This window comes from Octopus bimaculoides, chromosome 28 (genome assembly GCF_046866305.1).
Source record: "Octopus bimaculoides isolate indiv1 chromosome 28, ASM4686630v1, whole genome shotgun sequence".
Taxonomy (NCBI): Eukaryota; Metazoa; Mollusca; class Cephalopoda; order Octopoda; family Octopodidae; genus Octopus; species Octopus bimaculoides.
The window spans coordinates 24,815,513-24,832,911 of NC_142955.1; the positions used below are offsets into that span (position 1 = coordinate 24,815,513).

General features: G+C 39.1%; 1 protein-coding gene across 1 annotated transcript; it reads right to left on the bottom strand.

The window, feature by feature from the left end:
• Positions 1–609: 609 nt before the first annotated feature.
• Positions 610–17,155, bottom strand: LOC128251150 (hemocyanin G-type, units Oda to Odg-like). Its single transcript, XM_052977622.2, has 7 exons — positions 16,802–17,155; positions 11,859–11,895; positions 8,878–9,996; positions 7,193–7,679; positions 6,054–6,856; positions 3,300–4,563; positions 610–2,159 (listed from the first exon to the last, which is right to left on the bottom strand). The coding sequence occupies exons 1-7, from the start codon at positions 16,850–16,852 to the stop codon at positions 2,102–2,104; spliced, it is 3,819 nt and encodes a 1,272-aa protein (XP_052833582.1). The 5' UTR covers positions 16,853–17,155; the 3' UTR covers positions 610–2,101.
• Positions 17,156–17,399: the final 244 nt, after the last annotated feature.

Here is a 17,399-nt window from a genome sequence, read left to right on the forward strand (position 1 = left end):
ACATCCTTAAACAAACCTTATTCAAGGACCTTTTGAGCGGGATGGGCTACTCGACCTGCAGAAAATTCTAACTGGGCCCCACCTGCAAGGTCATGCGCTGTTTACCTTGATATAAGATCACCATGTCGTACACATATGGTTGGGATCCATGTGCGTTGTGTTCCCTTATCAGACGGGTGGTCATGATGGGTATAATGGGCTTCGTATATTTTACCCCAGTGTCACTTTTAATGACATGCACTGCTCTCTCATTAAGAATTAGTAATAATTTGGCGAGCTGGCAGAAACGTTAGCACGCCGGGCGAAATGCTTAGCGGTATTTCGTCTGTCTTTACGTTCTGAGTTCAAATTCCGCCGAGGTCTACTTTGCCTTTCATCCTTTCGGGCTCGATAAATTAAATACCAGTTACGCACTGGGGTCGATGTAATCGACTTAATCCCTTTATCTGTCCTTGTTTGTCCCTCTATGTTTAGCCCCTTGTGGGCAATAAAGAAATAAGAATTAATAATAATGATAGTGATAGTGATGATGATGATGAACACAGCAAATATTTTGCAGATGGAGAGAGTTAGAGAGAGAGAGAGAGAGAGAGAGAGAGAGAGAGAGAGTTTGGTATTGTAATTTTATTTCATATTCGACGTGTTTATAATTTCACCTGGTCTTTTATGTCTACAAACGGTAAATAACTTTTGATAAAAAATGAGGTGCTGTTCATGATTGTCTGTTTTCAGTGAAAAAAAAAAGGGTCATCAACTGTCAGCATTTGTTACTATCAGTCTTCGTCAGTCCTTATAAGTCATCGTTAGTCTTCATTGTTCAATCGTTGTTTATCACGGATCATCGTTTATCAACTGTAAATTTTATTACCGAAGAGAGAGAGAGAGAGAGAGAGAGAGAGAGAGAGAGAGAGAGAGAGAGAGAGAGAGAGAGAGACAGAGAGAGAGAGACAGAGAGATACAGAGAGAGAGATACAGAGAGAGACAGAGGTAGAGAGAGAAAGAGAGAGAGAGAGAGAGGAGAAGAAAAGAGGGAAAGAGATTAGGAGAGGAAAAGGGAAAGAGAGAAAAGGGAGTGAGAGCGAGAGAGAATCATTAGGGAGCGTGCATGTGTGTGTGTGTTTTCTTGCATTGCGAAAAAGAGGGCTGTCACCAAAACAGCTTCAGTGTCCACACTGCCGCGCCAAATCGCCGGCGTCCAAACAGCTGCGCCCAATTGTCCCATTCCGTGATAAATCCCTATGTAATCAAAACTAAATCAAAACTAAGTAAGCCCTCGCTATTTCGCGTCGCTGAATCAATGAATGGTGCTGTTGCTGCCCCGAAGATCCTTTAGCACTGTCAAAATTTTTATGTTATTCTAACAACAAAATCGCAATCGCTAACTACTACGCTACCTGATTACTAAACTTTATTTAACTTTCTGCTTTACAATATGTATATGACTGCTAGTTAAATATTGAAGGAACGGGAAACGGGAACATTTTTCAGACATTAGATTCCTGTACATCTTTGACAAAACAGAACTGACAGGAAACTTAAATTTTGGCGCAATAAGCAGGAATAAACGAATAGATAGATAGATAGATAGATAGATAGATAGATAGATAGATAGATAGATAGATAGATAGACAGACAGACAGACAGTCGGATAGATAGATAGATAGATAGATAGATACATACATACATACATACATAGACAGACAGACAGATAGGTAGATAGATAGATAGATAGATAGAGAGAGAGAGAGAGAGAGAGAGAGAGAGAGAGAGAGAAAGAGAGAGAGTGAGAAAGAGAGAGAGAGAAGCATTAAGAAGTGTACATGTTCGTGTGTCCAGCCAGCCAAGTCAAGTCACCAGCGTCTGAACACCTGCGCCCAATTGTCTCATTCTATGGTCAACACTTGTCTCAATTGGTCCTTATTTAGTTAAAATCGGTCACCGTCCTTCTAATTTGATCTACATTGATCATAATTAAATGCCATTGGTCACAACTGATTTATACCAATCCGCCTTGGTGATGGTCAGCACTGCTCTTAATTGACTGCTGTTGGTCAGTGGTAGTCTTTGGTTTCTGTTGGTCAACATAACTTCCGGTTGGTGTCTACTGGACAACACTACAAACATCGCGTCCAGCGAACTCGTTACATCGGCGATCGGGTCTGCAAATGAGAATCAGAGAAATGGTTAAAATATACGGTAGTGGGGGTTATGGCGGCGGTGGTGGTGGTGGTGGTGGTGGTGGTGGTGGTGGTGGTGGTGGTGGTGGTGGTGGTGGAGATAGTTGTTGTAGAAGGGTGGTGGTGGTAGTAGTAGAAGTAGCAGTGGTGGCGGCAGTAGTAGTAGCTGTAGTAGTAGTAGTATTAGTAGTGATAGTGGTGATGGTGGTGGTAGTGGTAGTGGTAGAAGTGGTGGTGGTGGTGGTGGTGGTGGTGGTGGTGGTAGCGGTGAAGGTAAAAGGGAAGGTGGTGGTGGTGATAGTACTAATGGTTGTATTAATGTTCGTAACTGCGGCAGTTTTGGCTGAAGTAGAGATAAGGGCGGCGTTATTGTTGACGGTGTTGGCGGTGGACGTGGCGGTGGACGTGGTGGTGGAACTGTGAGGGATGTTGTAGTGGTGGTTTTAGTGGTAGTAGGTTAATGGTGTAGCTGGAGTAGTAAAGGTTAGTCTGGACTAGCAGTAGCATTTGTAGCAGAAGCAGTGGCTGTATTAGTAACAGCGGTAGTTAGCCAGTAGTAGTAGTAGTAGTAGTAGTAGTAGTAGTAGTAGTAGTAGTAGTAGTAGTAGTAGTAGTAGTAGTTGTTGTTGTTGTTGGCACTCCGTCGCTTACGACGTCGAGGGTTCCAGTCGAACCGATCGACAGAACACCCTGCTCGTGAAATTAACGTGCAAGTGGCTGAGCACTCCACAGACACGTGTACCCTTAATGTAGTTCTCGGGGATATTCAGCGTGACACAGAATGTGACAAGGCTGACCCTTTGAAATACAGGCACAACAGAAACAGGAAGTAAGAGTGAGAGAAAGTTGTGGTGGAAGAGTACAGCAGGGTTCGCCACCAACCCTCTGCCGGAGCCTCGTGGAGCTTTTAGGTGTATTCGCTCAATAAACACTCACAATGCCTGGTCTGGGAATCGAAACCGCGATCCTTTGACCGCGAGTCCGCTGCCCTAATCACTGGGCCATTGCGCTTCCACAGTAGTAGTAGTAGTAGTAGTAGTAGTAGTAGTAGTAGTAGTAGTAGTAGTAGTAGCTAAAGCAGCATCAACAGTACGTTTTATATGGTAATATATATATACTTACTTTCTCGGCACAAACACCACACTGGCGCGTAGAGTCACGTTGTGCATTTCCTTGCCAGGTAAGTCAAATACTCTGTGCTTCAGAACAAAATGGTTATCCTTCCAAAGACGTTGTCTTCTACTCAAGTCTGTTATCTCGATCCTGTATGTGACGTTTGTCTTCCACGGCCTCGCCCGTTTACCGTTAAACACGTATATCTCACCCGCAGGAAAAATCTCGTCACTGGAGTTAAATGCCTTTCCAGCGGTGTCCGTCAGCGTTATGTAGAATTTAACAATGTATGATTGTTTGATGTCTTTCAAGTCGTAAGCTATAATGAACCAGCGGTCTCTTCTCTGTCGCTCCTGGATTTCCCAGCTCAACTTCGCCACAGATTTTCCGTTGATAGTCAGACTGTCATAACCATACTGGAAGTTGGTTCCGTAATCGAACGTCATCCAGGGGACAGAATATTTCCTGGTCGTCTGATACACGTTGACAGAAGTAATGTTGAACGGGCTCAAAGTTTCATTGTATTCTGTGCCGTAACGACTAGTCGACCCATAAGAAGGATCTGGGAAAAATGCGTAATACATTTCTTGCCAAATGGCCCACACGCGATCCACCATGCTGTGATGGAGAAAAAAAATCGGATCATAAGCAGCGTACTCCAGACAAGACATTGAGTAGGTAGCCGAGCCACCAACCAACACATGTATCAGGTTATGAACATGTTCCAGTCCGGACTGGAAACGCTCAAATTCCATGTACTCCAGGGCGTTTAGAACACATTCGTACACACGTCGGCGATAACTTGGGTGAAATAATTTCGCTTGCACATCTCTCACAGTATCCACTCCCAAGTAATCAATATGCGTACGTAAGAAAGGGTTCTCTCTCAGCTTCCCGCTCAAATCTCTGTAGACCTTATCAGTTGCAAGCTTAGGTAAGGCCGAAAAGGGCCTTGTCCAATCCCAGTACGGGGCTCCAAGCCTGTTACCGTATCTTCGCAAGCCATCGTCGAAGTTCATCATAAGTAGTCTGTGCCACGGAAGGAAGGTCTTGCTGTTGTGGTGACAACACATGTGTTTGACTGGAGCAGCTAAATACGGGCACCAGAGATGCGAGCCGTGCATAGCCGAAATTCTCTGGAACCCGGTGGCCGTCTTGTCAGCATTGAACATGCGCATTGCTTCTCGAATCTCCACTTCTTCCATACTCGTGAGAGTGTCCACCAGTTTCCTTTCGTGCGTCGGCAAATATTGTAGCGGCCATTTTGAATTATCTGCAATAAGACAGCACATATTAGAGGCGAGACAAATACACGCACACATTCAAACATAAATACACACACTTATACACATACATAGATACACACACATACATACATATATACATGTTGTTGGCACTCCGTCGCTTACGACGTCGAGGGTTCCAGTTGATCCGATCAACGGAACAGCCTGCTCGTGAAATTAACGTGCAAGTGGCTGAGCACTCCACAGACACGTGTACCCTTAACGTAGTTCTCGGGGATATTCAGCGTGACACAGAATGTGACAAGGCTGACCCCTTTGAAATTACAGGCACAACAGAAACAGGAAGAAAGAGTGAGAGAGAGTTGTGGCGAAAGAGTACAGCAGGGTTCGCCACCATCCCCTGCCGGAGCCTTGTGGGGCTTTAGGTGTTTTCGCTCAATAAACACTCACAACGCCCGGTCTGGGAATCGAAACCGCGATCCTATGACCGCGAGTCCACTGCCCTAACCACTGGGCCATTGCGCCTCCACACATACATACATACATACATACATATATACATACATACATACTTACATACATACATATATCATGTGTGTGTGTGTATCAGTTGAACAAAGTTAAAACAGTCTGGTTTTAGCGCTTTCATACATTGTATGCTCATCAGATTTCTGGCAGTTGGGTTCTTGACATCCTTAGTACTAAAGTTGTCAAGAACTCAACTGTCAGTTAAACACATCTGAAATCTGATGAGCACACAATGTATGAAACAGCAAATTTTGTTAAAATACAATAAAAAATCGTTATGACTACACTATGTTTTAACTTTATTCAGCTGATATATCATTCTATACACATTCACTCAAATTCGAAACTATATATATATATATATATATATATATATATATATATATATATATATATATATATATAATTAATAATTAATAATATCAAAGGTAATTATAAATTTTAGAAACACACCGTGACACACCCAGCGTCCTAGGGCAAGTGAAAGATAAGAGATGTTACAATATGACTGAAACCTTGGGGGGGGGGGCGGATGGCAGGGAAGTGGCAGTAGCAGAATATCTTCATGTAATACAACACATACTTTTAAATGGATAGGGTTCTTCTAAGGATGTGGGTAATACTTGTCAGCTGAATCTTTTTGGATTTCTCTGAGACACGATTCTCCTGGGATATTATCTAGATGTTTCTGACATAACTTTCTTATCATACCTAGGGCACCCACAATAACAGGAACAGTTGTCGCTTTAAGATTCCACATCTTTTGTATTTCAATTTCCTTGTCCTTCTATTTACTTAATTTGTCAAATTCCTTTACAGTTATATTTTTTGTCTGTGGGAACACCTACATCTATTATTCCACAAGTATTTTCTTTACTGTCTTTAATGACTACATCTGGTCGATTAGCCTGGATCGTTCATCTTACCTGTAGGAAGAACATTAAACAAATGTACAACCCAAAAGCAAATGGAATCACAAAGGAATACCTACCTTTGTTAGGTACGTATATAATTACTGGTTCGGGTAAAACAGCGTCTGGTAGAGTTGTACCGTTGATGTCTTCGGCATATACATTTAAAGGGATCTTGTCATCGTATTTATAGTCCAAAAGTAACAGGCTGTGGGTTATTTCGTGTTTGTAATAGCGATCGAAACTCCACTCGTTCTCTTGAGGACTTCCGTACACCAATATGGAAGCCAGAATTGTGGGCACACTCCTCTTATCATTGTCCCTGAAGTTTTCATTCACCGTTACCTGGATCTTGGCAGACGTCTTGATGCCGCGCAGTAAGAACCCAATAAAAACACGGTCTTTTTTTTTCAGATCCTCGATACGAGTATGAAGATCAGGGATATCGATAGACATATCAGCTCCTAGTTTAAGAGACTCGAACTCGTAATGCAAATTGTTTCGGTAGTCGTGCACTTGATCGGGCGTCGAGTGTTCAAAGGTAATCAAATTAGTGTTGATAGGCGGACCGTCGGCGAACGGTTTCAAAGGATGGTGAAGGTCAGAGTGTATACAGTTGGCCGCTGACGAGAGGCCCCGATGGAACTGCAAAGCCTGCCACGTTGCCCACAGACGATCCACTTGATTGCTATGCATCCAGAACAGAGGATCGAACGTCATGTGGTCCAACGTTTGGAATTCCGGTACCAAGAAAATGTTGTAGAAGCTGTTTTGTAGAACTTCCAGTTGGATTTCGAAATCGCAGAAGTCCTCCTGTTCAAAAGCGAGCAGTAGCTGGGAAAAGAGGGCCCCGTGTTTCTCGTCCCCAAGATACTCGGTGACCCTGAAGCAAAGAAAATATAAATCAGCCATCATCAACGACAAAGCATTAAAATATGGATCAGGTTTCAAACGTGAATTATGGAGAGGTAGAGGAATAAAGTCCTGGGGTCGAATAAATAGAGGAATAAAGTCCTAGGGTTGATAAATAAAAGAATAAAAGAACAAAATAATACCTTGTTAGCACAGTACTTTACGTTCCTTGTTAAGACCATCTTTACAGATCTTCTATACAAATTATATCCAGCAAAAATCGATGCTGATTGTAATTTCTATAAAAAAAAATCTGTAGAGATAACATTAACAAACAACGAAAAGCTACAACTGAATCAAGACTTACCATTCTGTATTTCTCGAAGCCTCTTCATTATAGGACATGAAATCAACTGAGAGACGGGAAAACGGGTTCAATCTAAGCTGTTTCCAGTCTGGATCATAGAAGGAGTGGTTCGATAAAAACAACGGTATGGTGTTCACAGGATCTGTCCAGTCCCAATAAGGTAAAGCAACACTGGTTCCGCACTCACTGAGTGAATTCTCAAATTGCTTCACAGCTAATCGGTTCCAATGCAAGAAGACCGGGTTTCCATGGAGGCGGCAAACCCGTTGATAGGTTGATTCCGGTTGGGGACATTTCTTCAACAGTCCGGAATATTCTGCTAAAATTTGGTAACCTTGCATGGATTTGTCCTTGACGAAACACATCATGGCTAATCTTAGTTCGAGTCGTTCTTTTTTAGTTAAATCATTGACGTTTTTCCGCTTGGGAAATATTTTGTGCAGTTTCTTGGGGAACTTTCTGCGCAGTTTCTTCACCAATTTCTTCTCTGTAACATTAAAATTTAAGAAAGAATATATAATTTTATACACACACACATAGACACATATATGCATTTATACACACACAAATATATATACATGTGTGTGTATGTGTGTGTATACGTATATATATATATGTGTGTGTGTGTGTGTGAGTGTGTGTATCTAATTATGTATGCCAAAACGCTAAGTTTTGGGGGGATGTAAACACACCGACGCCGATTGTCAAGTGGTGATGGGAAGCAAACACATACAGAAACACGCCCCCCACACACATCACACATATATATGTATATATATGTGTGTGTGTGTATATACATATACATATATATACATATATATATATATATATATATATACATACACACACACACATATACATATATATATATATATATATATATATATATATATATATATATATATATATATATATATATATATACATACATACATATACACGTATATACACATATATACACGTGCTTGTCAAGAGCAGGGCTCATTAGCCACCAACGGAGCCGCAAATGCAAAATATAAGTTCGTCCTAGAGCACATAATGTTTCTGAAGGTCAGCAATGATCTTCCTCAGTCACGAGTGGATGGCCATCATATATATACCTATAAAAGTGTATATAAGTCAGTTGGTTCTAATTTAAAGGAAGTTTGGCAGCTATTTCTGTCTGGTGAGACGACTAAATAGATGCCGTTAGCCCTTAACTACATATGCACACGCTCTTTCGGGGTCGATAAATAAAATACAAGTGAGGCCATCTTTATATTTTTCTCTCTCTCTCCCTTCCTCTTTCTTTCTCTCTCTCTCTCCTTCTCTCGCTTTCTTTTTCCCGGAGGGAGAGGATCTGCTAAGTTTAGTTGTCTACAAAAACATAAATAAGCTAAAATTAAAACACCGTACATTACGACAAAGACTCTGGGACCCAATCGTGAATTAAGGACCCAAGGCACATACATAAGACAGCATAGTCCTGTTGAGCGAGATTTGACTGCTATTTTTACCAAATCTAATGGTCACGAAGAGTCTTCTTGGCATGATCATTTAATACAGGCTTTATTCTAGACAGAAATTTGACTGCTATCTCCAGCAAGTCAGTGACCACGAATAAAAGAAAACCTTCTGTTGTTCTTTGTTGTTGGCCCTTGGAGACGGGTGTGGGATCGAAACCGTGAACAGCGTTCACTACTTACCGTTTGTGTGTCTTCGGCCTGGGATATAGGACACTGTGGGTGCCGGTATGATGTCATCTCGGAGCTGTGTGCCATTCAGGGCAGATATATCTGCATGAACGTAGTAGTCGCCATCTAGCGGGACACCGAGTGATTCCACTACATCGGTGATTTCGAAGAGGTACGGATAGCCGTAGTCCCACTTCTGTTGGTGGATGTCATCTCCTCCCAGAACGAAGAACGAACCTGCATCGTTGTTACAGTCGTCTGTCAGCACATGCGCGGTTTTACCTTTGCGCGGCACACAAACCAAGACCCGGAATTTGGCCGACGTTTTGATTGCACGTAGATGAAAGCTGGCGAAAGATCTATGTTTCGATCGGCGCTCTTGGAGAAGCTGGCTAAGTCTTGAGATGTTCATGCCATTGAGACTAAGATCGTCATAATGATAACCCAATGAAACAGCGGGATTCACTAACTGCATCGGTTCAGCGTTTATCCTGCTGAGATTGATACGATTCCTGTACACACGTTCGAACGATCCCAACGGTTTTTGGAGCAAGTTCAAAGCACAGTTAATGGCCGCTCTCCTGCCTCTGTAGTCTTGAAGTTGCTGCCACAAGGTGAAGATGCGATCAGCGTTCACTGTGTAGTGACATATAGCCATGTCGTCCAATCGATATGGGTTGATGCCGGTGTGGAAAAAAGATTGTATGAGAGCCATTTCAAGCCTAATAGCAAAACGGCAATAATCGTCTTGCTCCAGGGCTAACAGAACGCCCTCTAGCAGAAAGTTTTTTGTATGATAATGACTGACAAACGTCATTTTGTTCATGGGAATCTTGATACTCGTCCAGTCATAATAAAAAAGACCAGTAAAGCCTTCGTATGAAGCCAGCGCTTGTTCTAATTGTGCAAGGTACAATCTATTCCAGAGAAGATAGGTTGCTTTGCCATGTGTTGCGCAGTATGCACTGCTTCCACCCGACCTCTTCGCACAACTACTTTGATTATTGTGGAAAGCTGAGAAGCTTGCGTATCCAATGGCACGTTCGTCGTTCAAAAAGAGGTTTACTGCGGAATATATGTTGTGCGTTTCTGGTTGCGTGAGAGTCGTTTCGTTCTTGCGGATAAAAACACCTGGAAAGAGAAGAAAGAAATAGAATAAATAAAACAAAGTAATTGGTAGAAATATTGAGACATTTATGAATATGCTCTACCTGAGACTAAGTAGAATACAGCAATGTCCCTTAACAACCCCCCCCCCCCTATAAATTTCTCTGTAAATATGCTAAAGCTTCCTCTTTGAGCCACGAAGGATTTAATGCCCCAGACTGGTGAAATCCACAGTTCAATCTGGCCCTAATAATATATACATAATCACATATTAATTTCGATCTTTACAAATGCTCTATAAACATGCACATTACTGTTTCTCGGTTTCTCGACCCACACACGGACGCGTACAAGTGAAATATTGATAGCACGATATCTAAATGACTTTCAGAAAAAACAGTGACGAGCTTCTTTCATTCTAAAAAGTGGAAAGGAACAATTATACTCGCTGATAAAGGTATAAGTAAAGAATAAAATGTAAAGGCAAAAGAAAGAACGTTGAATTTCGGTCTGTGAACCTCAGACAATCGTGATTCGAAAGAAACTCCTCACGCGCAAGAGCGGTGTTCTGTCAAAAAGTTAACACTGTAAACACAGACCCATCTCTTTATGTCACTGCCCAAATGAATAACAAAACAAAATGAACAGTGGAGAGACGACGACGAATATATTTAAGCGATATAAGCATACTATAATGCAACAGTAGTGGAGGCACAATGGCCCAGTGGTTAGGGCAGCGGACTCGCAGTCATAGGATCGCCGTTTCGATTCCCAGACCGGGCGTTGTGAGTGTTTATTGAGCAAAAACACCTAAAGCTTCACGAGGCTCCAGCAGGAGATGGTGGCGAACCCTACTGTGCTCTTTCACCACAACTTTCTCTCACTCTTACTTCCTGTTTCTGTTGTGCCTGTAATTCAAAGGGTCCAGCCTTGTCACACACTGTGTCACACTGAATATCCCCGAGAACTACGTTAAGGGTACACGTGTCTGTGGAGTGCTCAACCACTTGCACGTTAATTTCACGAGCAGGCTGTTTCCGTTGATCGGGATCAACTGGAACCCTCGTCGTCGTAAGCGACGGAGTGCCAACAACAACGATGCAACACTATACTCAAAACACACAGGAATAAACCATACAGTTCCGATACACAAAAGAAGAACTCAATTCGCACGACATACACGCTGCACAATACAAACATTGATACATCAAAAGACTCCAACCAAACCCCATAATAAAACATACTTACGCAATACAATTCTCCCCAAACGACAAGCAAAAAATAAATAAAAAAAAACAGAGAACACACAATGCTGCATACACCTTGGCAACACGAACGTGTAGCAAGCTATGCAATAGAAACCTACTCGAAACTAACTGATGTGCAATAATAATAATGATGATGATGATGATGATGATGACTATGATGACTATGATGATGATGATGATGATGATGATGATGATCCAGCTTTCTTTTATTGCCCACATGGAGGACAATATTCAAAGGACGAGATACAGCACAGAAAACAAGCTGGGTTTCCATCGATCAAAGGGAGACACTACAACATCAAGGGATATATAAATAGAAGGGAGAGATATTAATTAATTAATTAATTAATTAATCAAGGGAATCCCGAATCGCGGGGGCAGTATACATAAGGTATTTCGGAGTAAACCCCACGCAAAAGTCGTCCTGGATTACGCTGCCATCCCGAATGTATACGAAGCGCCATCTTTCTCGTTTCGTTCCTCCTACTTAGAAAAGCGTACTCAGGGTGGATCCATTCAACCTCATTAGTTTTGTCACTCTCGTCCACCTTTTGATCATCAACAACAACAACAACAACAACAACAACAAAGAAAACGAAGAAAACGAAGATTACTCACGATTTCCGGTTGGTTCTTTCGGATTTGGAGCTGGTAGCTGAAATAGTGAAAGACGCATGCGTAAACATAGACGCAATCCACAAAATAGCCCTGCTAAAAACAGTCCCACATACTACGCAAGACACTGTGAATTTAAAAATACAAACCAAACAAAACATTCCCCAAACACAAGCCACACTTTATATAGTAAATATCCATTAAAATAAACAACCACCAACAGGTCGTAAAACCAACTCGCATTACACACACATCACACAATAGAAACAGTAATACAACAGATGATTGCAACCAGACCCCGTAACAAAACAAACTGATGTAACACAATAACGGGAAGTGTCTGCTCCACCACTACCCAACAAAGGGGCAACAGGGCAGTGATATGGCTTCGGACGGTCGTTATGTCACAACAGATCACGTACACGGTGTACGCAAAAGCAGACATAAGTGGACGAAGGAAGAGTACGATAGACTTATTGAATGACATGAAAGAGCAAAGCTGAAAAGAAGTCGCGGGGTGGGCCGACGTACCTTGAAATTCTGGACGGAAAAGGTCAGCAAATAAACTAATGAACCAAGTGAGAGTGGTTAGGAAGAAGGGTTACTTAACTTAGAGAAGGTAATATTAAGAGGGGCATCCTTCAAGGTGACTCGTTTTCTCCGTTACTATTTGTAATTTGCACTAATACCCTTAACAATGATGCTTAGGTTACCGATATGGGAAGGAAGGCCCATCAGTGAACCATCTTCTGTTTAAGGATGACCTGAAATTGTTTGGGAAATCTGAAAAACAGATAGATTCCTGAACTAAAACAGTCCAGAAGTGTGGTAGAGACATCCGTATGGAATTTGGGATTACGAAATGATCAGCACTTAAAAGGAAAAGGGAGAAGAAAGCATCCTACAGAGAATTGCGGTGACAGTGGTGGGTGTAGATATTTAGGGATTTTGGAGCTGGATGACATTCTACACAGAGAAATGAAAGTCAAGGTCAGCGAGGCGCATCAAAAAAGGGTGAAGATGGTGTTGAAATCCAACCTGAATGCCAAACATTTGATTACCGCCATGAACATCTGGGCAGTTGCGGTGGTCAGATATAGTGCGTCCATCCTCAAATGGACTAAGGATTGAGAACTACCAGCCACTGAGGGACGAGATAGGAAAGTTATGGGGCATGAGGAAAGTAGTGGTGACACCAATGGTAAGTGGAGCATTAGGAGCAGTTATCAAGGGCTATGAAAAACATATTAAGAATATTGGAGCTGCTGTAAGGCTCGAGGTGATCCAGAAGACGGCATTGTTGGGTACAGCTCGAAGAAATGCTTGAACACTTTGGTGATCTGTTGTTGCCTGCTTTCAAATAAAGAATAACTGGTGATGATGATCATGATAATAATAATAATAATAATAATAATAATAATAATAATAATAATAATAATAATAATAATAATAATAATAATAATAATAATAATAATGATAATAATAATAATAATAATAATAATAATGATAATAATAATAATAATAATAATAATAAAAACATAAAATAATAATAATAATAAAAGATCTTGAAATAGAAATTAGCAAAATGTGGAATCTGAAGACGAAAACAATACCTATTGTCATAGGTGCCCTGGGAATGACAGCGAAACGGGCTGATTACTACCTAGCTCAGATACCAGGAAACCCCAAAATGGCTGAAGTTCAAAAGATAGTGCTCATGGGAACTGCCCATATCCTACGTAAAATACTGTCTATGTGATCTCAAATTTTAAAGCAAACACATAATTTTCTTATGGTTTCTTAAACATTCACTTGAACAAAACTGTACAAATCCAAATATATGGTACCCTAGGCATAACACCTACATGAACTTCTAACTTGTTGTCTCTTGAGGTCTCTGGATGAGACTTGGATCCAACTTGTACAAATGCAAAACAAAAGTCAAACATAAAATAATAATAATAATAATAATAATGATAATAATAATAATAATAATAATAATAATAATAATAATAATAATGATAATAATAATAATAATGATAATAATAATAATAATAATAATAATAATAATAATAATAATAATAATGATAATAATAATAATAATAATAATAATAATAATAATAATGATAATAATAATAATAATGATAATAATAATAATAATAATGATAATAATAATAATAATAATAATAATAATAATAATAATAATAATGATAATAATAATAATAATAATAATAATAATAATGAAAGGAAAAAAATGCCTTCTAATTGATGTTTCAATACCAGCAGATGACAACGTTTCTCTAAAAGAAATGGAAAAACTTTCAAAATACAAAGACCTGGAAATAGAGATAACTCGAATGTGGAATCTAAAAACAGAAACAATTCCTATCATAGTAGGTGCCTTAGGTATAATAAAAAAATATTCAGACAAATACATAACAAAAACACCAGGACTTACAAATATATATAACATACAGAAAATTGCACTACTGGGTACTGCACACATTCTACGCAAAACACTTTCAATACAGTAAACATAAGAGCACCACAGCAAACCACAGCACATACCCAAGGCGCACAGAGCTGCGCTCGGTAGTGAAGTGAAAGCACGTTATAAAAATAAAACTACTGAATAATAATAATAATGATAATAATAATAATAATAATAATAATAATAATAATAATAATAATAATAATAATAATAATAATAATAATAATAATGATAATAATGATAATAATAATAATAATAATGATAATAATGATAATAATAATAATAATAATAATAATAATAATAATGATAATAATAATACAGTTCTATATTTAAGAGTTGAGGAATCGATTTACATTATTTACATTATTTACATTTGACGGATATTTGTCCTCATCTTGTTTGTTGTTAACACAACGTTTCGGCTGATATAACCTCCAGCCTTCATCAGGTGTCTTAGGGAAATTTCGATCCTGGGTTCTCATTCCTAAGTTATTTTTCGATGCTATTATTATTATTATTATTATTATTATTATTATTATTATTATTATTATTATTATTATTATTATTGTTCAGTACTTTTATTTTTATAACGTGCTTTCACTTCACTACCGAGCGCAGCTCTGTGCGCCTTGGGTATGTGCTGTGGTTTACTGTGGTGCTCTTATGTTTACTGTATTGAAAGTGTTTTGCGTAGGATGTGTGCAGTACCCAGTAGTGCAATTTTCTGTATGTTATATATATTTGTAAGTCCTGGTGTTTTTGTTATGTATTTGTCTGAATATTTTTTTAAATTATACCTAAGGCACCTACTATGATAGGAATTGTTTCTGTTTTTAGATTCCACATTCGAGTTATCTCTATTTCCAGGTCTTTGTATTTTGAAAGTTTTTCCATTTCTTAATTATTATTATTATTATTATTATTATTATTATTATTACTCAAGTCACTGAATAATAATAATAATAATAATAATAATAATAATAATAATAATAATAATAATAATAATAATAATAATAATAATAATAACAAGTAACTGTAGAATATGTGGAGATCGACAAGAAACAATAAATCATATTATCTCTGGTTGCCCAGTCCTGGCTAAGAAGGAATATATTCACAGACACGACAGAGCTGGGACCTATATACACTGGAAGCTATGCCAACATTATGGAATAACAACAGAAAAAAGATGGTATAAACACACGCCAGAAAAGGTCACAGAAAACGAGAAAGCAACCATACTCTGGGATATGCCAATACACACAGATAGAGAAATTAAGGCAAATAGACCAGATATAGTTGTCAAAGATCATGAAGAAAAAAATGCTTTCTAATTGATGTATCAATACCAGCAGATGACAACGTTTCTCTAAAAGAAATGGAAAAACTTTCAAAATACAAAGACCTGGAAATAGAGATAACTCGAATGTGGAATCTAAAAACAGAAACAATTCCTATCATAGTAGGTGCCTTAGGTATAATAAAAAAATATTCAGACAAATACATAACAAAAATAGCAGGACTTACAAATATATATAACATACAGAAAATTGCACTACTGGGTACTGCACACATTCTACGCAAAACACTTTCAATACAGTAAACATAAGAGCACCACAGCAAACCACAGCACATACCCAAGGCGCACAGAGCTGCGCTCGGTAGTGAAGTGAAAGCACGTTATAAAAATAAAACTACTGAATAATAATAATAATAATAATAATTATAATTATAATAATAATTTCACTTGTAAGCATAGGGCTTGAAATTTAATGGGAGGGTACTAGTCGATTACATCGACCCCGAAAGGATGAAAGGTAAAGTCGACTTCGGCAGAATTTAAACACAGAACGCAAGGACGGAGTAACTGTCGCAAAGCATTCTGTCCGGCGTGCTAACGGTTCTGCAAGTTCGCTGGCTTCATAGCAACACTAATAACAACTACAACAACCACAAAAACCAACACTGCAGCTGTTTGTGAGATAGCCTAAAGAATTTTTTTTACTTGTTTTTTGTTTGTAAGAGGCTGTTTTGTTTTGTTTTTGTTTCGTTTTGTTGTTTTGTTTGGTGTTTTCTTTGATTTATTGGTGTTTTACGGCGTTTTTTTTTTCTTTTGGTTTTCGAATGAAAAATTTTAGCCAAAACAAGAACGCGGAAAACAACATGACGAACAACAGCAACAATTTTAACATAAACAACAACAACAACAACAACAACAACAACAACAACGGCGGCGGCGGCAGTAATAACAACAGCGACACCAGGGACCCTGTCGAGAACAACGAAAGCATCTGCTACAGCAAGGGCGGCAATAATAACAATGAACACAACAGCATCACCAACACCAACAACGTCTCCACTACCACCACCACTAACAACAACAACACCAAACTACCTCACAACAACAGCAACAACAACAAACAGTACAACAGCAACAAAAACAACATGAACTCACCCAAAATATCTGCAACAAAGCACTCAACTGCAAAACTGTAATGATCGCCATTTTGGTTAATGTAAATGTTGAAATCTGTGGATCTTTGCTCTTTCGATTCTTATGTGTGTCGGTTGCTACTAACAGTCAACTAATGATTTGGTGTGGGTATATACGTATATATGTATATATACCCCGCGTGTGTATCGCTGGCGATTTTCTTTCTCCGTCTTCACTTCTTTGGACTTTTTCTATATTTCTGACGAAGATCTCCGCTCGAAACGTGAAATCCACTTTCTTTTCTTGCCTTTACTGAGCGTCCAATAACACAGTACATGTACCACGTCCTCACATTGTTTTTTCTTGCTTGTTCTTGTTTGGATTGACTATATATATATATATATATATATATATATAGAGAGAGAGAGAGAGAGAGAGAGAGAGAGAGATTTTGTTTTTGTTTGTGTGTATGTGTGTGTGCGTATACTTACGTATATGCGTACGTGTGTATGTGGATATATATATTTATGATATCTCTTTGTATCAACACATTCGCAAACACATATGTATGCATGTATGTACGTATGTATGTATGTATGTATGTATGTATGTATGTATG